Source organism: Rhinopithecus bieti, unplaced genomic scaffold, assembly GCF_001698545.2.
Source record: "Rhinopithecus bieti isolate Rb0 unplaced genomic scaffold, ASM169854v2 scaffold_51042, whole genome shotgun sequence".
NCBI classification, from domain to species: Eukaryota; Metazoa; Chordata; class Mammalia; order Primates; family Cercopithecidae; genus Rhinopithecus; species Rhinopithecus bieti.
In genome coordinates, this window is record NW_016820640.1 from 26,232 (window position 1) to 50,115 (window position 23,884).

Sequence of the window (23,884 nt, forward strand, 5' to 3'; positions counted from 1 at the left end):
TTTTTTTTGAGACGGAGTCTTGCTCTGTCACCCAGGCTGGAGTGCAGTGGCGGGATCTCAGCTCACTATAAGCTCCGCCTCCCGGGTTCCCGCTATTCTCCTGCCTCAGCCTCCCGAGTAGTTGGGACTACAGGCGCCCGCCACGTCGCCTGGCTAGTTTTTTTTTTGTATTTTTTTTAGTAGAGTCGGGGTTTCACCGTGTTAGCCAGGATGGTCTCGATCTCCGGACCTCGTGATCCGCCCGTCTCGGCCTCCCAAAGTGCTGGGATTACAGGCTTGAGCCACCGCGCCCGGCCTACTATTCTTTTAACTGTATACGTGACAAGTATCAAAGGTGGAAGCAATTAGGTGGCTAAAGTTTTATGAAGGATCATCTTTTTCTAGGCCCTTAAGATTTGTTGATTAGAAAAAATGTCTTAATGTACTAAGCAGTCCCATAAGAACTCTGTAGTTTAAATGACCAAAAGAAATGTAACTTAGAATGGCAGGTAAATTTGGGTTGGTAGGTAAAGATAAAAAGAATTTAGATTAGATGGAATCTTTTTAAAGGAGTCTGGATCTAGCATGGAGCTACCCCTAAAGAATATTGGAAGAGTCTAGCAGGGCGCGGTGGCTCACGCCTGTAATCCCAGCACTCTGGGAGGCCAAGGAGGGCAGATCACCTGAGGTCAGGAGTTCGAGACCAGCCTGACCAACATGGAGAAACCCCGTCTCTACTAAAACTACAAAATTAGCCAGGTGTGGTGGCACATGCCTGTAATCCCATCTACTAGGGAGGGTGAGGCAGGTGAATCACTTGAACCTGGGAGGCGGAGGTTGCAGTGAGCTGAGATTGCGCCATTGCACTCCAGCCTGGGCAACAAGAGCAAAACTCCATCTCAAAAAAAAAAAGAATATTGCAAGAGTTTAATACATGCGGAAGATTTTTCCAGTGTCTTCAATTTCTTGAAATATTTTGAGAGTGTTTTAACGTCATAGAATAATCCCCAAAATATGCTATTAAATGAAAATACAGCAAAGTAAAGAGTAGAGGGTATTCGATGCTTTTTTCCCGCTCTGATTTCTATAGGCTTGTATATGCACATAAAATGTCTCCAAGGATAGAAAAGAAACTTGTAAGAATAATTCGCAGTGGAGAAGAAAACAAGGGAATTGGATGAAAGAAATATTGTCATCTGTATATCCTTTTGAAATTTTGAAATTTATCTCTTTATGCATATATTATCTATTTAAAAAATCTACACAGATGCCGGGGACCTAGTTCTACTGATTCAGAATCTCTGGGATCCGGCTGAGGCACTTGTATTTGTAGGAGCTATAACTCCCATTTGGCACTTACTACCTTCTTTTAAGGGAGATCCACATGAGGGTATAAATTTTATCCCTTCAACTAGACAAGCACATGGTGCTTATCTTATGCTCCTGTTGACAAGGGTAGTGCAGAGGTATAACTATGATTCTCCTATTACCTTACATTATGGTGAGAAAAAGTTTTGGAAACAAATTTCAACATAATAGGATTATGAGATCCTTAAAACTGTTCACTTTTGATTTTACCAGGCCAAATGTCGGTAAGTGTCAACAATATGATATTCACACCAACCCTCGTTTTTTGAAGGGCATAATAATGGATTAATTTAACTCTAGATACCTAAAAGACAGAGTAAAATCCAAAGCTAAAACTGAAATCCTTGTAGATATGTGGTTATCAGATACAGAAGTCACATTACATTGCAGACAGGTTCTCTATCTCTAGGATGACAGATGTAGGGCAACCCAGTGGTTCCTAGACTTCTCTTCCATCACTGTGTCTCCAGCAAGCACAGGTTTTGCAGAGCATTCATGAAGATCTGGTGTCCCACTATTTTCTTTTGGACACAGTGCTGCAATTCAGATCCTTTCCAGCCTCATGGCCAACCTATATCGTACACAGCTTGAGCTGGCTCTTCTCGGTTCTGTTTGTGTCTCCCTTCACTTAGTATGTACACATTCCCAAAACGCTCTTTGAATGAATAAATTAATGAATGAATCCCTTTTTGTGATGCCCTGGGTCTTTTTATGTTCAGTTCTTCTGCTAACAAACTGGCCTTCCCACCTTCTAATTTTATTCCTTCCTCCAACTAATCCCAAGTGGTGAACAACTTGTATCAGTTAACCAGCCATGTTTGGGTTGTAACTTGCAAGTTTTAGCATTGCATAGCCTGGTGAAAGTTCACTTCCTTGGGTTTGGAGGTTCATGTGTGCTATTCAAATTCATATGTCTTCATTCATGTTTAATTATAAATACATTTTTCTTTGGAGTGCTATCACCTGTCATTTGGCAATCATTAAGACATTCTTAACATTCATTTCTCATAGAATGTATACAACTAGAAGTACTACAAAATACAACTGCATGATACATTCTGTTACTTAGGGAGAACTAGGCCAGTCAGGCTTCATTGTTATAAATGACAAAATCAATTCTGCCTTTAAGAAAGAAGTGCATTGAAAACCTACCTGGCAGCTGATAGAATAAAAAAAAAAATGGATGGAGAAATTGGTTTGGAAGAAAACCTCCAGCCAAAGAGATGACTGTTAGCAGCCAATGCAGTGTGTTGCTACATTCTTGGCTGGACACTGGATGCCACTCATGAAGCCTTCAACACCACTGCCATGCTACCACCCCTCACCACCATTCCAACCACCAGAATGAATTATAACCCTCTGCGTTTTTTTGCCTCACTAGATAAAGATTCAGTGGGTCTTGGGGGGCTTTGTGAGTGTTCATCGTACGAATCCAAGAGAACAAGTATCTGGCATTTTGGGTTTCTTTGATAGTAGGTGGAGCCCTACCTCTCACTAAGAGTCACATAATGGCCAATTGCCCAAACATGGGGTTCAGAGAAGGGCTGCCCCACCCAAAAACACAACCCGTGATACATCCTCTAGAAAGTGCAGACACCTTCTAGAAATAGGCTTATTTTGATGGTATTGTGGAAAGAAAACATGCAGCAGATATGAGTTTCTAGGAAGACTTGAAATAAAGGCAGATATATTCAGAACATCAGAATGAGATTGTTTAATGGCCAAGTAAAGGGTCACTTTTGGCAATGATTACCTAAGAAGGTGACAACAAAATGTATGCATAGCTGTAGATAATTCTTTTTAAGTGGAATGAGGATTCTGCAATGTTCAAGAAGTATGATTGTCATTTGTAAGGGGTTTTCTTCAATATCTCTAATTTCCTGGCTTGATTTTGCAGAGACTCTCACATGCACACAGTTGATTCAAAATAATACAACTGGCTCGTGATCATTTAGTCTATGTTTCTGTAGACTAACTGCAAGCAAAGGTGAAGGTAAGGTCAAATTTTTAGTACCTTCCTTCTGCAGGCTGGGAACTGAGGCTTATGCTGACAATTACTTCTACTTCATTCTTTATCTACCAGAGGATTCTATCAGATAATACCTTCTCTGTGAAACAATGACTTATTTTTCTACAATGGGCCCATTTCTCCTCTCTTTGAATTTCAGTAATTTTATAACATAATTTTATTAATGTTTCATGTTTCATTGTCTATATCTTGATTCTCTCAGAAAATTATTAACTGCGTGAAAGACCATGTTAGTTAGGCAAAGTTAGACATTCTCTAATCCTAGTTTCCTTATTACCTTGTCCATTATGACATTGTTTCTCTAGCTGATTTCCCACAAGTCTGTAGGCTCCTGGGGGTAGAAACCGTTTTTTCTTTTCTTTTCTTTTTTTTTTTTTAACTACAATGAGTTACCATCTCACACCAGTCAGAATGGCTATTAGAAAGTCAGAAAATAACAGATGCTGGTGAGGCTGTGGAGAAAAGCGGACACTTACACACTGTTAGTGGGAGTGTAAGTTAGTTCAACCATTGTGGAAAGCAGTGTGGGAATTCCTCAACGAGCTAAAAACAGAACTATCATTCAACTCAGCAATCCCATTACTAGGTATATACCCAGAAAATATAAGTTATTCTACCATAAAGATACATGCAAAAGAATGTTCATTGCAGCACTATCCACAATAGCAATGACATGGAATCAATCTAAACGTCCATCAATGGCAGACTAAATAAAGAAAATGTGGTACATGTACCCCATGGAATACTATGCAGCCATATAAAAGACCAAGATCATGTCTTTTGCGGGAACATGGATGGAGATGGAGGCCATTATCCTCTGCCAACTAATGCAGGAACAGAAAACCAAACACCTCATGTTCACACTCAAAAGTGGGAGCTAAATTATTAGAATTCATGGACACAAAGAAGGAAATGACAGACACTGGGTGTCTTACTTGAGGGTGGAAGCTGGAAGGAGGGAGAGGAGAAGAAAAAATAACTATTGAGGACTAGGCTTAGTACCTGGGTGATAAAATAGTCTGTACAACAAACCCCTGCGACATGAGTTTACCTATATAACAAACCTGCACATGTACCCTGTGAAGCTAAAATAAAAGATAAAGAAATGTAATGGTTTTTTGTCTTTGTCCATGGTACTGAAAATTGAAAGAACCAATGGGAAGAGACCATTTGTTCATCTTAAGTGAGCTTGACTTATACAAGATGTGAACAAAATTCCCATTTACTTGGTAAAATTATTCTATTTTTGGAATTCCAATGAAACTTGTGTGTTATTTTATTTACTTATGTATTTATTTTTGAGACAGAGTCTCACTCTGTTGCCCAGGCTGGAGTGCAGTGGTGTGATCTCAGCTCACTGAGACCTCTGCCTCCGGGTTCAAGCAATTCTCCTGCCTCAGCCTCCCGAGTAGCTGGGACTATAGGCGCATGGCACCACATCTGACTAATTTTTTGTGTTTTTAGTAGAGACGGGGTTTCACCGTGTTAGCCAGGATGGTCTCCATCTCCTGACCTTGTGATTTGCCTGCCTCAGCCTCCCAAAGTGCTGAGAATACAGGCATGAGCCACCGCACCTGGCCTCGTGCTATTTTATTTTAAAAAGTTATTCCTAACATGCCATTTGAAAACAGCGCTACATCACTTACTCTTTAAAATGGAAAAATAAATACATTTAAAGATTGAATGCAAGTCCTTAATATAAGAATGTATGTCATTCTCATCTATTATTACTCTCCTGACAAAGACCTGCAGGAGACAGCGATATTTATAAATAAATACCATGGAGTGCCTTTTCCAATTCACTTCAAATAAGGATGGCAAGTGAGACACTGTTGCAAAATCCATTATTATCATTTAAGGCAGCATATGCTAGAGATAAGACATTGGACTAGGAGTCAAAATACCTGGGTTCTTTTTTCATTATTCAATAAATATTTACTGAGGCATTATGATAGATATAAGTTTTAACACAACCAAATACGTGCTGTGTAATATTGGCCAATGACTCAACCACTCTAAGGCTAGGTTTCTGCATTTGGAGAATGGAGAGTATGCCCTGCCTTGTCCCATAGCATGGTTAGTGAGAGTCAAATGAGACACACTGTATTTTGAAGTGCTTTGCATATAGTAAAGCACTAAATAAAGTTATTATATTAGTTATAGTAAGTTAGTATAATAGGTCAGCGCAAAAATAATGGCCATTCCCTTTAATGGCAAAAACCGCAATTACTTTTGCACCAATCTAATGTGTGCTACAATGATTGCTCTGTTTTGAATATTTGACCCTTCAAACCCCATGTTGAAATTTTGATCCCCAATGTTGGAGATAAGTCCTAGTGGGAAGTGTTTGGGTCACGGGGGTGGATCCTTCATGCATGTATGGATGTGATCCTCATGGTAATGGGTAAGTGCATCCTCTATTAGTCCTCCTGAAAATTGATTTTAAGAGAAGTGTGGCACCCTCTCCCCTCTCTCCTTGTTTTCTTCAGCCACCATGTGACTTCTGCATAGTTGGCTCCCTTTCTCCTTTCATCATTAGTGGAAGCAGGCTAAAGCCCTCACTAGAAGCAGATACTGGTATTATGCTTCTTGTACAGCCTGCAGAATCATGAGCCAAATAAACCACTTTCATTTATAAATTATCCAGCCTCAGTTATTCCCTTATAGCAACATAAGCAGACTAAGACAGCTACAGTATATTAGTGCAATAAAATTGTATTTATTAAAAAGCAAGCACCATGGTTATCTATTGGAGCCAATTCCTAATTTTCACAATTTTGTTACTTCCAAAATACTATAATAACTCATAGTAATGTCATACATTTGAATTGTCCTTTACCATTTCAGAGTGCCTGCAAATAATTTATCTTTGATCCTTCCAACACTAAAAAGTGAAACAACATTCTTTGCTTTATTTCTTCATGAACATATTTCTAGAATTCTATTTTCTATATAGTTACATAATTGTTTCTAATCTAGAGCTCAACTAGCTTTTGAATGGTACTTGGATAAAGATGAAATTTTGATCCAATTTATTTCTACTCCAATTTCTTGAAGTTTCACTATAATGATAAATGAGACCTGAGAGACATAAAGAGCTGTCAGATCAGTTTTATTTCTAGTTCTTGCAAAATGCCCAATGATGGTAGAAGTCTATAGCAGTGGATCTCAACATTTTTGGTCCAATGACTGTTTTACTCTCTTAAAATTTATTGAGTACCACAATGAGATTTCATGTCTGCAGGTTATATCTATTATTATTTATCAAATTTTTAAAGATGTATTTATTATTTCATTAAAAATAACAAGATACCTATTACATTTTAATATAAATAATAATGCTTTTAAAATAACCATATTTTCCAAAACATAGCGAGAACTATGACAGTGTTGTTTTTGATCTTTGCATCTAAAACACCTGTTAAACTAAGGTCTGGTTTAACAGAAGACAATGAAATCATCTAATGTGCCTTCACTGTCAATCTGATACCGTATGTTGTTTGAGTTGAAGATATGAAAAACATCTAGCCTCACACAGATATATGGTTGGAAGCAGTTGTATCTTGCCAAGCCCCTGAAAAGGTTTTGACTAACTCCACGAATCTATCAACCAAATTTTAAAATGGCTGCTGTCTGAGTCCATTTGTGTTGCTATAAAATAATACCTGAGGCTGGGTAATATATAAAGAAAAAACGTTAATTGGCTCATGGTTCTGCAGGCTGTACAAGAAGCATGGTGCCAACATCTGCTTCCACTCATGGCAGAAGGGGTAGGGGAGCTGACATATACAGGTCACATATGAGAGAGGAAGGAAGCGGGAGAGGAGGAGGTACCAGGCTTTTTTTAACATTCATCTCTTCTGGGAGCTAAGACTGACAACTCACTCACTTCCTGGAGAATGGCCCCAAGCCATTCATGAGGAATCTGCTGCCATGGCCCAAACACCTCCCATGAGGCTCCATCTTTAACACTGGGAATCAAATTTTAACAGATCTGGTGGAGGCAACAGAAATCATATCCAAACCATAGTAATTCACCTGTGGCACCCCAAATCTCCTGTCTTATTTACATTGCAATATATAATCCTCCTACTCCCGAAGTCTTAACTTGTTGCAGCATCAACTTGAAAGTCCAAATCTCACCTAACAGTCAAGGCACATTCCTTATAGCTATGAGCTTATAAAATCAAAGACACATCATTTACTTCCAGCATACAATGGTGGTACAGGCATTCCATTCTAAAAGGGAGAAATCAACCAAAAGAAAGTGGTAACAGGCCCCATGCTAAGTCTGGAGCCCAGCAAGACAAATATTAAATCTTAAAGATCCAAAATAATCCACAACTTCGTATCTCGCATCCTGGGCACACTGGTGTGAGGGGTGGGCTCCCAAGGCCTTGGACGGAGACTTGGTGGTTTCTGTAACGGGTTGGAGTCCAGTGACTGAGGCTTTTCCAGGATGAGGTTGTATGCCACTGGGGACACTATAATTCTGGGACTGGAGGGTGGAGGCCCTGATTCCACACTCCACTATGTGTTGCCCTCATACAGGCTCTCTGTGGGGATTCCAACCCACATTTTTTCTTAGCATTGCCTTAGTAAAGGCTCTCTACAGTGGCTCCATCCCTGCAGCAGACTTCTGCCTGGGCATTCAGGCTTTCCAATACATCCTCTGAAATCTAGCTTCCAAGCCTCCATCATTCTTGCATTTTGCATGCCTGCTAACTTACCATCACGAAGCCACCAAGGCTTATGGCTTGTGCTTTCCAGAATGGCTTCTCAAGCAGTATCTGGTACCCCTTGAATCTTGACTGAAGCTGTAGCAGCCAGGATGCCAGGAACAGCATGCTGGGGTGGCATAGGGTAGCATTACCCTGGGCCTGTCCCCAGAAACCATTCTGTTCTCCTAGGCCTCTGGGCCTGCTGGGCCTGTGATAGGAGGGGTGGCTCAAAGGCTTTGGAAACACCTTCAGGGCCTTTTCCCCATTGTCTTTACTATTGGCACCTGACTCTCTTTTATACATGCTGATTTCTCTAGCAAGCTATTGCTCCACATCAATCTTGGATTTCTCTCCTGAAAATTCTCTTTCCTTCTCTATCACACAGCCATGCTGTGCATTTTCCAAATTGTTATGCTCTGCTTCTCTTTCAGTCATAAATCCCAACTTTAGTTCATTCCTTTGCTCTCATATCTGATCATAAGCTGTTAAAATCAGCCATGTCACTTCTTTAAGGCTTTGCTTAGAAGTTTCTTCTGCCAGATTCCTTAAGGTTATCATTCTTAAGTTCAGTCTTCTACAAAGTCCTAGGGCATGGACACAATGCAGCCTACTTCTTGGCTACTGTGTAAAAATGGTGACCTTTGCTCCAGTTCCCAATAAGTTCCACATTTCCATATGAGGCCTAGTTAGCCTAGCCTTCACTATTTATATCTCTATCAGCGTTTTGGTTACAACCACTTAACCAGTTTCCAAGAAGTTCTAAACTTTCCCTCATCATCCTGGATTCTTCTGAGCTCTTCAAACTCTTCCATCATCTGTTTTTTACCCAGTTCTAAAGCCACTTCCACATTTTCTGGTATTTTTATAGCAACAACTCTCTGTTCAGTGCCGATTTTCTGTCTTAGCCCATTTGTGTTGCTATAAAGGAATACCTAAGATTGGATAATTCATAAAGAAAAGAGGTTTATTTGGCTCACATTTTTGCAGGCTGTATAGGAAGCATGGTGCCAGCATCTGCTTCTGGTGAGGGCCTCAGGAAGTTGCCAATCATGGTGGAAGGAGAAGGGGAGCCAGTGTGTATAGATCACATGGCAAGAGACAAGCAAGAGGGAGGTGCCAGGCTCTTTTTAACAACCAGTTCTTAAGGGAACTAAGAGTGAGGATTCACTCACTCCCAAGAGAATGACACCAAGCCATTTACAAGGGATCTGCCCTCATGATCCAAAAACTTCCCACCAGGCCCTACCTTCAATATTGGGGATCAAATTTCAACATGAGACTTGGTGAGGGCAAAAGAAACCATATCCGAAACATACCAGCTGGTTTGCAGTGTAGAGGGTGTAAGTGCAAAAGCTTTGAAGTCACACAAAACTCCTACTTTGGCTCAAACTGGTTCAACAGGTTTGGGTTGTGTGCCCTTGATCTATTTACTTCAACTATAAGCCACAGCTTCTGTTTCTGTAAAAAGAGTGTAATAATTCAAACTTTATTGGATTATTATAAAAATTAAATGATAAGTGTAAAGTGCCTAGTACAGGTACTGGCACATAGCAGGTATATAAAAAATAGTAGCTGTCCCTAAATGTATCACATTTTCCCACATCTCCTCAAAATAGAAGGCCTGGAATAGCCATTTCGAGTCACCTGACAGTAAGACCAACCTTAGAGAGAAGGTTCTGAAATTAAAACTCATGGGATCTAATTTTAAAATGTGCTATTCTATATTTATATATATGGGATTTATTCAGTCATCATTCCCATATATTTAATGCTATTTATAGTATCATAGTTGAACCTGAAAGCTATGGTAGATTAGAACAGAATTATCCAATGAACCTTCACATTAAAGAAATTTCATGAGTTGTTCTTGATGACAAACCAACCAAACTAATAAGCTAAGGCAGTGGTAGATTATCATATTCATATCTCATTTTATAAACTGATATTAAATATACTAAACATACTGAAAATGTTTACTTAAAGCCTAGAAAGTAGCTATTCATTTCAAACTATTTCACATTATAAATTCATTTCAAATTAATTCAAATTGAAAGTTCATTTCAAATTACAAATGAATTACTTCTTTCAAACTACAATTTATTTCAATTATACTTAGTGAGCACCCATGCTGTTAAATGTCATCGTGCAGAATCCAAAAATGATAGCATTTCTGCCTAACATTTAAGTTTTTTTTTTCTTTCTATTTGCTAATAGCATGGTTTGCCTAGAAATAAATTTCTGATTTCCTGTATCTCCGGTATGTGTTTTTTAAAATTGAAGACATCGACACCTGAGCTATGTCTTTTCTACCCTATTCAAGAGACAATGCAACTAAGTATCAAGAGTCTGAAACTAAAGTAGCTGCCTAGGAATTACTAAACAAATTCTTTTGTACATGATCTGATATTTTAAATCGTACAGAAATATCACTGGAATAGTCCCCTTCTTAGACTGGCAGATTTTTGACCTGACCTCGCTTAACCCTGCTTCTTGTCTTTTCTTCCTCGACTTAGAACATTCAATCCCAACTAATTTTTCTTGGTGCTCATCTAATGATTTTAATTTCTCAACTTACAGGTCACAAGGAAGTCCTGATAAAATAGCAAGAATGTGCTAATGTTTATTTAGTACCTTGTGCCTTAAAGTATTCTAGGAACTTTATGTGTACTAAACCATTTAGTCATTAAAACAACTGTGTATTATCATTTTCATTTCATAGATGATGGAACCGACAGAGAGAAAATAGGTCAGGAAGGGTTGTGTCAGAAAAACAGAATACTCTCTAGGTAGTGTTGGGGCCGAGAAACCAACACCCAAAAATATGGCACTCTGACATGCTGAACTAAAGAAAAAGCCTCAATGTCTCTCTGACCACTCCCTTCCCCCATCTCTCATTCTCTGTGTCTTCCAAAGCACAGAATGAAGTTGTTCTCTGAAGTTTCCTTCTCTCTCTAAAGTCTGGACCCACATAAGCAGAAAAAAACAAAACAAAACAAAACCCTATGAACCCTTTTCTGAGTTTTCATGAACTGAATTCATATCATGGAAAGACAGGCTGAAGTTTGTCAACACACTTGAACATACATATGTCACAAGCCATTGTCTTCTCTGTGGACCCAACGGGCTTTGTACCGGCCATTGTACATCCTCTAAGTCTACTGACTTCCTCTAAAAATCATTTTCTATCCCCTTAAAAATATCTATACTTCCCAAACTCCTTTTTCCCTAAGAGCAAGGATATATAACTCTCTGGACCTCATAGGGTTGGGAAGTTAATTGCTGTGATTTTATACTTAATTTCTGTGTGTAGTAATACAAATTCATATGCCTTTAAAAAATTAATTTGAATTTTTGTCAATTGATTCAGCCATCTTCAAAAGATGAAGAGGAAGGTTTCCCTTTACCCCTACAGTGGTTAAAACAAGGAATATTTATCCGAAGAAATTGTTATATAGGCAATGAAGAGCTGAAAAGTCAAACAAGGGCAGTGAGTTAAGCCAGAGTTGACAAACATCAAGAAGGCATTACTACCCTTAACTTGGAGGGAGATGGGAGGATGCACAGTTTCTACCTCACCTCACTGGGAAGACCTGGAATCAGGCAAGGGCATTCTGGCAAGAGGTGAAGCCATCCAAGAGACACATAGAGCCCAAAGAGATGCCATCAGAGGAGAGAGAGGACAAAGAGAAATAGCTTGGCTTCTCCCTTTCTCTTACCCTCCAGTACCTTTCCTTTGCCTGTTTTTAGCCGAATCTGTTTCAAATCTATCTGACTTATGAGCATGAAACATGCAGGGATAGTCCTCTCTGTGATTCACAGCAGAACAATAGACACTCAAGGAATCAATCTTGTAGCAAATAGGGACTAAGGCTTAAGTAACTTGCCCAAGATCACAGAGCTAGAAGTCCCTGGGTTGTTCTTCAGGGATCATGTGCCCTGAACACAGGAGAGAGGTATTCGAAATTGACATTAGTCACATTCTGACATGTGGTTTTCTCTGCCCATATATATCATAGAATAATTTTAGGGAAATGTGTGCCTACCAATATGGAGGGAGAGACTTTGTCTTTTGAGTATAGGCGAATGGACAAAAAAGTGATGAGAAAAGGTCTGGGGCCTCCAGGTCATTTTCAGTGTGCAAGTATAACTTCCCGCCTGTTCAAGGTAAGTGAAAGCAAGTGATGCAGAAAAGAAATATAGACTTTTGCGCAGGCTCTCAGTTGATAAATTGTAGCTGTTTCTCCACATAGTCCTTACTTTCTAAGTAGACTTTGCAAAGCACATTAAACTAGATTGCTTTTCAATGCACAAAACTCTTTTCCCCCAAAACGATTCAAATTGGAAGTGCCAACTGGCAGAAAATGTGTGCAGGTACTATCCTTTAATGTGCTAATGCATCTCTCACCAATCTATGAAGTTACAGAACAGGGCATGAAAAAATATATTTGACTGCACAAAAGTATGAAGCATAGGATTAAGTAAAACAGATTGAATATGACTGTTACGGGCTGAATTTTGTCTCTCTAAAATTCATATGTTGAAGTCCTACCCCCTAGCACTTCAGAATGTAACTACATTTGAAGACAAAGTCTTTAAAGTGGTTACTAAGTTAAAATGATACCATCTGGGTGGGGCTGAAATCAAGTATGATTTATGTCCTCAGCTGAAGATGAAGAGATACCGTGGGCACACATGGACTGTGGGAAGAGGCAATGAGAGGGTGGCCATCTGCAAGGCAAATAGAGAGGCTGTAGGGGAAATCAACCCTGCTGGCACCTTAATCTTGAACTCCCAGTTTCCAGAGCTGTGAAAAAATATGTGTCTCTATTTTAAGACACCGAATCTGTGGTTATTTTGTTATGGCAGCACAGACAACTAATACAATACCAAAGAAGCAACATCTAGAAACCCTTATAATGTGAGGCACTATTGAGGGCTGGAGAAACTAATAATGACACACTTTGTCATATAGAATAATATGGCTGGGCTGCCAGGACCACAAAGCTATCCACTTGGAATGAGAAGTTAGAGTTAGATGCGCACCGCAAAAGCACAAGTACATTTGTTTTCTCTCCTTCATGGCTGCCCACTTAATTCAATAACCATTTTACTGTGCATGTATTAGGCAGACAGTACTCTTGCAGGTTATAATCTATGAACACCAGATGGCTGAATAGTACCATTATGACATCATAGAAACCTCTTCCTTAAATGATTGCTTATTGTTTTTTTTTTTTTCTTTTTGCTTTTTTTATATGGAGTCTTGCTCTGTCACCTGGGCTAGAGTGCAATGGCCCATCTCACCTCACTGCAACCTCTGACTCCTGGTTTCAAGCAATTATCCCTGCCTCAGGCTCCGAGAGCTGGTATTACAGGCGCCTGCCACCACGTCTGGCTAATTTTTGTATTTTTTAGTAGAGACGTGGTTTTGCCATGTTGGCCAGGTTGGTCTTGAACCCCTGACCTCAGGTGATTCTCCTGCCTTGGCCTCCCAAAGTGCTGGGATTACAGACATGAGCCACCATGCCCAGCCTGCTTATTGTTTTCTTATTGGTGGAAATAAAATTATCCCAGAATGCCAACACTCCTAAAGGAGGAAAATAATTCAGATCCTCATTGTAGTAGATTCAAAACCACTCTTTTGTAATGGAAATTGTCTCAACCTGCTCCAGGGATTCAACAATTCTTTGTTGACATGACTGTAATCCCAGGTAGCTACTTCAGAGGCTGAGGCAGGAGGATCCCTTGAGCCCAGGAGCTCAACACCAGCTGGGGGGAACAAAGAAAAGTCCTACAAATGTGTCTCAGCAATATGGTAAACTTTTGGTATCCAGAAATGGATTTTTAAACCCTTTCTAAAGAAACCGAAGGCAGAAGAATACCAATTTTCTTGGTTGACATAAAATACAATACTGAGTATTGCTAGAAATAACATTTGACCCAAAACAGAAAAATAGTCTTGGTCTATTTTATGCTGCTACAACATAATATCTATGCACGGATAATTGATAATGATCAGAAATTTGTTGGCTCACAGTTCTGGAAGCAGGGAAGGTCAAGAAGGAGGGGCAGGCAATTGGTGAAGGCCTTCTTGCTGTATCATTGCATGGTGAAAGAGCTAAGAGAAGCGGGGAGAGAGAGAGGGAAGGAAAGGAAAAGAGAAAGAGGCAAGAGGGAGCCAAACTAGTCCTTTTATAAGCAATCTGCTCTTTCGATAGTGACTGCACATTTGTGATGGCACCATTAATTAATTCATGAGGGCAGCGTCTCATAGCCTAACCACCTCTTATTAGGCCCCACCTCCCCACACTGTTGCATTGGGGATTAAGTGTCCATCACACGGTTTTTGGGGGGATACATTCAAACCACAGCATTGTTACACACAAAATATTTCATATTATATGAAATATGTCACTTAACATTTTTACCTGAGTATCAACAACATAGAGTAATGCAGCAGTTTAGAAGTTATTAAATAATATTTTGAGGATATATAATTCCAACAAACATGCATATTAAAGCTGACTCATACAACATAATTGTCATGGGGCAAATTTTAAAAATGAGTTAGGAAATCCCAGTGATGGGTTTTCTGTGCCGATTTATCTCAAATTCTCAAATTTCTCTAATTATTCATTCCAATTGTAAGCCTTCTAAAAAGGAATGCCTATGAGAAAACTTAAAATTTTCTTCTCAATGTTCTCCAATACAACAGTTAAAAATATTTAAAGAAATGCTGAGTAGGTAGGAAACCATCAGAAGTAAGCTGAAAATGAATGGTCTCAGTGGGCAAATAGTCCTACCTTATAAAAGCTCTATTTGATGATTATCTGCTGTAAGATCTTTTTTTTTTTTTGTATGGAACTAAAAAATTTAACTCAGAGAAACATTGTATTTCCAAATTCTTGAAATTAAACTTTAGTATCTGGCAATATTTTCCCCCCATGGTACTAGATTACTAGATTTTACGTTAAATTTAATTTTCTTAAATTCAAATGTATGAGCCTGATTTCTAAAAAAAAAAAAAAAAAAAAAAACAAAAAAACCAAAACCCTAATATGGAGAAACATGAAGTTAGCATATAAAAAAGAGAAGAAACTTGGTCTATAAATGAAGAAAAATGGGTTCTAATAAGCTCTCTTTGACAGGTCACCCTCCTTGGGTTTCAGAGTTATAAAAAAATTGATACATGGGATTAGAAATGTGACAGTATTCCTAAATTTCTGTTTCCAACCGTTTCATGACTTTTCAATTCCTCTAGAAAAGATATAGGATATTAATATAATAAGATTTGCAATTTGTTAACTATCAAATGAGTCAACACATATGAAGATTCAAGGAAAAGATGACAACAAGTGGTTCAAGACATCCGAGCTGCAGATCAAAGATGGATGTAAAGTGCATGTAACTGTTACAAAGCCTTAAGAGCTACTATAATCCGTGATTATTAAATAACACCACATACGATTTCAATTAGCATTTACCAAGCTTGCTTTCCTTGTCATTGGATTAAAAATTATACCAGGATTTTCAAGTGTATTCTATTTGTGACAATATGCATTGATAACTTCTCTCCTCACACTGCTGCACTCTCACCTCCCTTCCCAGATTAGCTCCTGGAACTCGAGATATTTTTGTGGCTAGAGATTGCTTTCTTAATGTTAGGTTTTCCTTGCAATTCCATATATAGTCAAGTATTCCATGCATGGTAGTTAATTGTTTGCTTAATTTGGCAACTGGGATATTAGAATTATGTATCATCTAGGCAGTGATATTTTTTTAAGGTTGTTTGCTACATATATCCTATTTCATTTATATTAAGTCTTGGGAAAATCAACTTTATTTTTCCAGAGCCTAGCAGTGACTGACACATATTCGAATGAATGAAGTAGATGGAAAATGTCTATATTCATTTACGTAATGATTAAAGAGAAACGTACTTCCCAGCATAAAGATTTCTGGCAACCCTTTGCTTATTTGACTTTTCCCTTCAGGCAAGTTCAAGGCTTGTGAAATTCCTAGAAAGGTGAGGGGAGAGAACGCGTGACACAGAAAGGGGCCGCAGTTCGGGACCCTAGGTAGTTTTGGGACGTTATGGGCATGCAGGGAAATATTTGCTTTGGAGGCTTTGGGCAAGCTACGGATCCGACAAGCCCTGGGCTCAGGCAGGAACGCTGCCCTCCGGCCTCCAGCCGCGCTTCGCGAAGCCCAGCGCCAGCGTCGCGCAACCTGCCGCAGGGGGCGGCTCCCGGGGCCGGCCCAGCCTGGGCGCGGCCCTCTGCCCCACCGGGAACGCCGGCCCGCGCCGGGAAGGGCGGGCTCCATGGCGGCCCCGCCCCGCCCGCCGCCCGGAGGGTCCACAAATGTAGGTTAGGGCGGCCGCGGGCGGGGCTCTGCGGAGGGAGAGCCGCTGGGCGGGCGTGGACGGCGCGTGGGCGAGGGGGAGGGAGGAGACTCACGGAGGGAGGACAGCGCCACTCCGGGCGGCCGCTCCCTCCGTCCCCTCTCTCCCTTCCCTAAAGCGGCCCGCCGCAGCCAGCGAAGGAGCGCGCGAACGCGGTGACGCCGCCTGACTGGGCTCGCGCTCTCCCGCGCCCCGGCGTCACCGGCTCGCTCATGGCCCGGGCCGCCGCGGACGGCGGCGCTGAGGCGGGCCGCGTGGAGACGTGGGGCGGCCGCCGTGGCCCTCGCAGTCGGCGCTTCGCCGGCCTGCCCGCGGGCCCGCGCACGCCGGCCGCCATAGCCTTCGCGCCTGGCTGGGCGGGGCGCTGTCCTCCCGGCCGTCCGCGCCGCTCCCCTTGGAGCTCGGGGAGCGCGGCAGCCAGGGCCGGCGGAGGCGCGAGGAGCCGGGCGCCGCCGCCGCTCGGGGGCCATGACCGTGGAGCAGAACGTGCTGCACAGGAGCGCGGCGCAGAAGGTGAGGCGAGCCGCGGCCCCACTCCCCTTCCGACGAGCTGTCTTTCCCGCCGCGCCGTGCGCCCCGGCCTCGCCGCCGCCGCCGTCCCCCTTCCTCCCCCCCCCACCGTCAACCCCCGCCCCTGCCCATCTCCTCGGGGCGTCGCGCCCAGTGCCCAGCTGCGTGTGGGAAGCAGAGTGTATTTGGGGGCTTCAGTCCACTTCCTTCTGCCGATTGTTTTCCCGTAGCAGACGGGTGCCAGGTATTGAGAGCGACCCTCACATTCCCCACAGTGTTCTGTGTGGGGCTTCTTAATGGACCTTTATTCTCTCCCCTTAAATAAGAAAGAATAGCAGTTGTCATCTTTTCGAACCCATTTTGTCTTTCGAAGTAGTAGTGTTACAGGCCTGCGTTTTGCCAAAACGGGTCTCCCACAAATCGAATTACCTGCCTGCGGGGGCAGGCGTGTGACAGGTGGACTCTAGAAGTTTACGTGGTTGCTTGGTTTCTTTCTTTTAAGGTTTTCCCTTCTTCTTCTTCTTCTTCTTTCTGCTTTTTTTTTTTTCTTCGAATATAGTAACTGTCCCCAAGAGAGGAAACCTTTCTGGCCATGTTATTCCAGAAATCTTTTGTCCCCTAAGTTTGACCTTTTCCTTCGTTCACTCTTTACTCTTGCATCGTCACACATTCAAATGGTCACTCACAAAGAAAACCCATTTTAAAAAAACTGTGAAGATTTTATCTTAAAGTGAATAGTGAAGATCTTTCTGCTATTTTAGACTTTGCTTTCAGAATCTTAAGTGCCTATCATGGCTTGGCACCATATTCTGAAGAGTAGTTGGCCATTAATTTAATTTCTTTTTAATTTTTTCATTTGTGTGAAATGCATTTGGGCAAAAGGGTCAACCGTGCCTTAGTCGTGTGGATTACGGGAGACAATTAGGGTTTACTGTGAATCCAACCACCAGAGTTGTGTTTGGTTAATCGGGTGAGTAATGAATGCCCCACCCTGGTGTAGTTTGGTGATAGCAATATTCTACCTGTGCCTTGACTTAACAATAAGGAACTGTTCTAAAATGGGCTTGTCACATACAGCCTGCTAAGTTTTTGCTTTGAGATATTTTTAGAATTTATGATACTGCTTTAAAGTAGTCGAAGATACTCAAGAAGTTTGGAAAGCAAGGATAGTGCATTGTTATTTAGGTACGTTGGGAAAGTTGTTTTTGAGACACGTATGATATTGTATTACTGGTAAAGTTAGAAGGATGTTGCACACCTGCACTTTATTTACGGTGAAATAATTCAAGACTTTAATAATGAGAGTTTAAAAGAGTTACTTCCTAATCCTCCCTATTCTATTTTGAATACCTTCAAATTTAGTTTTTAAAGACTTAAGGCTTAGGAAAGACCACATGGTCATGTGAATACTAAGCACTGATTTAATATGTATGGTACCATTGTTTATAATTGTCTTCAATGTGAATATTAAAAGTCTGTTTTCAAAGTGAGAAATAACGAATTTTTCACATCTCCTAAGTTTGAAACAATTGGGAAAGAACTTTGTAAGTTTGGGAATTTTTTTTTTCATTTGATTTTGACTAACTGCTTAAATAACTATGCAGGCTCTGTTGCACGGTTCAGAGGTTATGCATTAAAATTGTGAATCAAGAATCATGCAGTGAAGCTGAGATCCGCCACGCACTCCAGCCGGGCGACAGAGCGAGACTCCGGACTCAAAAAAAAAAAAAAAAAAAGGAATCAAGCTTAACCGAAAGTGATCTTGGCTGGTCAGTCCCAATTTCCTACTTTAATCCCCTCTCCCACACAAAGGGGAGTAGTAGTTATTCAAAATTTCATTATGATGTTATTTTTTAGTATGGGTGTGTTTCTAGATCATTTCATTTGTTATTGGGGATTTTTTTTAAGAACTTTTATACTTCCATAATATTTTAGATTGTTTACAAAAGAAACACTTAAAGTGTTTGCTTTCCAATTAATATACGATTGCTTTATTACTCCATATTAGAACTATTTAAAATATTTATATGTATATAAATAAACCATCTCCTCAATAAGTTGACAGATTTAAATCCATCAAGCTAGTAACCAGGAAGCGCACTTAAAAACTGGTAACTGGAAGTGAACTTCACACTTAGAAGAAACAAAAGTGAAAGTCTGTTTTACTCAGGACACTTTATGTGTTTATCTAAAAGGAGGAGGTGGTAGTTGTATATTGCATAGCCACTTTTAGCCAGGTTTTCTTCTCAACCTTAAAAATTGTGTGTACGTAGTGTTTTTAAATTTTAAGGTAAATAGCTGTATTTTGCGTAGTCGGAATGGGTTTCTTATATTTTCAAGAGTTTTTAAACTTTATTTTGCAGATGGATGTAAGTTTTTTTTGTTGTTTGCAGCACCCACCACTACACAAAACTTTCGTGGTTTTTTTTTGCTTCACCTATAGAATTCATCAGTCTTTGTCCACAATGTAGTATGATAAGGCAAGGGGGCTGTGTTTCCTTTATGTTCTTTGCTTTGATTGCTGGAGAAAGCTGCTTTTCTGAGGTTTAAATATTTCAGTGAGGTGCAGTTGGCACAGATTAGTTAAAATCCTGATAATTTTGGTTTTGGACGTTGTATCTTTCAGCCTTTATGCTTCCCCCCCCCCCCCCTTATTACCAAAGTGGTAGAGCCTTAGATCTCAGGAAATTTGATACATAGATTCAAGTTCCAAATGAGGATACTCCATGGCGCCCGCCCCCCCCCCCACCCGCCCCACGCCCTGCAATCTATCTAAGCAGATGAACCAGCTAGTATTCTTAGGGCAGTTATTATTGGGAGGAGTTTGCTCCCAGGGGACCAAATTAATTTCCAAAGTGAAATGAACAGGATACTGTTTACATTAAAGTATTCCTTCTGAGTTGAATAAAATATGTTGTTTCACTGTAGGGCTTATTCTTTACACATAGTAGGACTGAGCAAATGTTTGATGAATGAAATAAGTGAATGGTTTCCAAACGGAATGTAAGTACAGTACTTAGTTTCCTAACCGAATCTTGAAATTTAAAAATTATTAAGAAACAATGAGGCTGGGCATGGTGACTCATACTTGTAATTGCAGGGCTTGGGGAGGCTGAGGTGGGAGGATCACTTGAAGCCAGGAGTTCAAAACCAGCGTAGGCAACAAAATGACACACTGTCTCTTAAAACGGTCAGGCCCGGTGGCTCCCGCCTATAATCCCAGCACTTTGGGAAGGTGAGGCGGGGGGATCACGAGGTCAGGAGTTTGAGACCAGCCTGACCAACATGGTAAAACCCAGTTTCTACTAAAAATACAAAAATTAGCCAGGTGTGGTGGCACACGCCTGTAATCCCAGCTACTCAGGAGGCTGAGGCAGGAGAATCACTTGAACTCAGGAGGTGGAGGTTGCAGTGAGCCAAGATCATGCCACTGCACTCCAGCCTGGGCAGCGAAGCAAGACTCCATCTCAAAAAACCAAAAAACCAAACCACAACAAAACAGAACAACGAAAGCTTGAAAAAGTGTGTTCATGCTAGGAGAATAGGCAGTGGTAGTGAAAGAATGTGGGCTAGATCTCAAACCACCTTTTTGTCACCTTGGGCAAGTCATTAAGTGCTTCTGAAGGTTCTTTTTAAACATTAGTATGATTAGATAGGAGCAACTTCTTTAGATTCGATTGTTTAATGGTCCTAAGCAAGTGTTCTGTATAGGGAGAATAAAAAAGAAATAGTATAGAATGGAGGCAGAGGAATCTAACAGATCTACAGTCAACTTTCACTGAATTCCTCAAAAGATGAGGGTTAGGTGGGAAGGTTGTCATAGATTAAGTAAGTTTAAGAGTTAAAACTTGAAAAACAATGCAGACTGGATTCAGGGTAAATTTCTTAGTTAAAATGACGTGTATTTTCCAATTTAGGATTATCTGAGGTTATAAAACTATACCATGCAGCATTTGATAGTTAACATTACTTAAATCACTTTAAGTGTTACATAAAGGGAATATTCTTTATTAGAGATCAGTTGATTATCTTATTATTAGTATAAGACTTGATTTGGGCAGAGAGATAGGTTTCCAGCTATTTATTCCTTTTCTTATTCTTTCCTTTTCACACCTAATTTTGACACGTATACTCACATTGTATCCAGCCTTTTAAATGAATTCACATCATTTCTAATAAATATTCTGTTGATTTTCTTCAATATTGTATGTATACAGTCCATATCCTTTACAAATACTTAATATTCTGATCTCCTTCTTGTCATTATTTTTACCACTTATTTAAGTTTACAGAATGCTGCTACAATTTATGTTAGTTTCTATTATATATTGTTTCCTTATAATACGGAAATTTTCATATATTACTAAGTTTTGTAAATGTTTCAAAACTGGATTTAGATGTGGACAATCAAGTCTTTTTTTTTTTTTTTTTTTTTTACAGTGAATGATATTTTGTATGTCAGTAATGTAAGAACCATTTGTACATAAGATATATGAATATTTACTATATAATCTGTGTAAGGCACTGTGCTGAGTCTTCTTACAAACTTTTTTTCTTTTAATCTTCCCAACCACCTTATGAAGTGAGTACTATTTTTCTCCTTTCTGTTGAAGCTGAAGAAACAGTATTGGAGAACTGAAGCAACATTTCATCTCGAGTATGTATTAAGGGTCGGATAAATTCAAAAGTCATGTGATACACAAGCCCCTGCTCTTAACCACAATGTTGTATTGTTTTGGCTGTCCTTGAATTCCTGATAAAACCCCATTTGGGCATGTTGCTTTACTATTTTAATGTGTTTCTACATTTAATATAATAAATTTAAACCTAGAATTTGGTATACAATTGGCCTTCTGTATCCACAGGTTTTGAATCCCTAGATTCAACCAACTGTGGATTGAAAATATTCTGGGAAAAAAAAGCGTTGTTGCATCTGTACTGAACATGTACAGTCTTATTTTGGTCATTACTCCCTAAACAATACAGTATAACAACTATTTATGTAGCATTTACATTGTGTTAGGTATTATAAGTAATCTAGAAATGATTTAAAGTATACTGGAGGATGTGTAGATGTGTAAGTTACAGGCGAATATTATACCATTTTATATAAGAGACTTGTACATTTGCAGATTTTGGCTTCTTTGGGGGTCCTGGAACCAGTCCTCCTTGGATTCTTTAATGAGATTGGTTACAAGGTTTGGTGTGCCTATGAGAGCTATTAAGATAAGGTTACCTCATAAAATGATTCTGTGTTTTCCTGTGCTTTTGGAATTGTTCAGTGTAGGATTATGTTGAGTCATTCAAAATTGATGGTGTATGATCCTTTTTGATTTGAAAAATTAGATATGGTGCAATTGAAGTACTTGTTACTTGAAGATTTGCTGAACGTGACTGTATCAGGGTTGAGTTGCTCATTTAGAGCAAATTTTAGGTAAAGTTTCCAAATTTTGCTTAGTGTCTTTTAAATTGTCTATGTTTTCTAGGGTCAAATTTTAAGTTTTATAGTTCTATAAAATTCTAAATATCATTTAGGTTTCTGTATTTATCGGTCTAAAGTTTTCTCCTAAATCTGTGTGTGTGTGTATTTGTATACATACGTATATAGACATGCCATTTTTTTAGTCTCTATTTGTTTTGTTGTCAATAGTGTTTGCCAGATGCCGATCTTATTTCCTGCTTTTTTTTTTTTTTGAGACAGGGTCTTGCTCTCTCACCCAGGGTGGAGTGCAATGGTGCAGTCTCAGCTCACTGCAACTTCTGCCTCCCAGGTTCAAGTGATTCTCCTGCCTCAGCCTTCCAAGTAGCTGGGACTACAGGCATACACCACCATGCCCAGCTACTTTTTGTAATTTTAGTAGAGACGGATTTCATCCTGTTGGCCAGGCTGGTCTTAAACTCTTGACCCCAAGTGATCAGCCTGCCTTGGCCTCCTGAAGTGCTGGGCGATTTCTCTTTGTATTTTTAATGGATCCAATCCAAATTTGTGTTTTTGTCTTTTAGAATTTAGCCATGCACATATGGTGATAACTGATAAATTTAATCTTTTTATTGTCATCTGATTATCCATTTATTAGTCTTGTTTTCTCCATTCAGTTTTGATGGATAGGCCAAATTTTCATTGTATCACCACCACCACGCTTGTTTTTAACATTTTCTTTTCAATTTTGGTTCTCTTAATTTTAAACAGATATTTTTATAATATAAAATTTTGATTATAAAACATTAATCACTTTTTTCAATAATATAAAAAGTTAACTTTTTTTCCCACCCATTTGCCCCAAGTTAGGTAAGACACTTTAGCATGTTTTTTCTTTTAATATTCCTAGTTTTGTTGGGATAATATAGAATTGTAATTCTAGGTGATGAATTTTCTTAGTGTTGCAGATGCATTATTAGTGGCTAATTGGTTTTTTTAAATTAATTTTAACTATTTTTTCGTCTGTTGTATAATGCTTTTTGCTGGCTTGATGTCACTATACTTTTTTTTTTTTTGGCAGATAAATTAACTCTGTATTACCTTGTAAGATTTTACTCTTTGTTTTTAAGATTTCAGAAATTTCACTAGCGTGTGTTTACGTATGTATCTTTTTAATGATCCTGCCTAGGATTTTGATCTGAAATCTGTGTTCTCAGGAATTTTCTCCCACTATTTTCCTCTTCTTCATTTAAAACTACATTATTTGGATTTTATACATCACTTATCTTTCTTCCTGGCTTCAAATGTTTCTTCTCTCCCTTTTTGCCGGTATACTGTGATAACTTTTTAGTGTGATTGTCTAGATTATTATTTTGTAATGCCCGTTCTGTATTTACTACCCTTATATGTGGTCAGTTTACAAAGAGTTTTTTTTTTTTTTTTTTTTTTTTTTT

The 23,884-nt window shown here is 39.6% G+C and overlaps 1 protein-coding gene across 1 annotated transcript in view; it reads left to right on the forward strand.

Annotated features, from left to right (window-relative positions):
- Window positions 1-16,969: 16,969 nt before the first annotated feature.
- USP25 (ubiquitin specific peptidase 25) overlaps window positions 16,970-23,884 on the forward strand; it is a 148,667-nt gene continuing 141,752 nt past the window's right edge. The window contains exon 1 of the mRNA XM_017859822.1: window positions 16,970-17,070. Coding sequence (XP_017715311.1) covers window positions 16,970-17,070 — 101 coding nt within the window. The remainder of the gene's footprint in view (window positions 17,071-23,884) is intronic.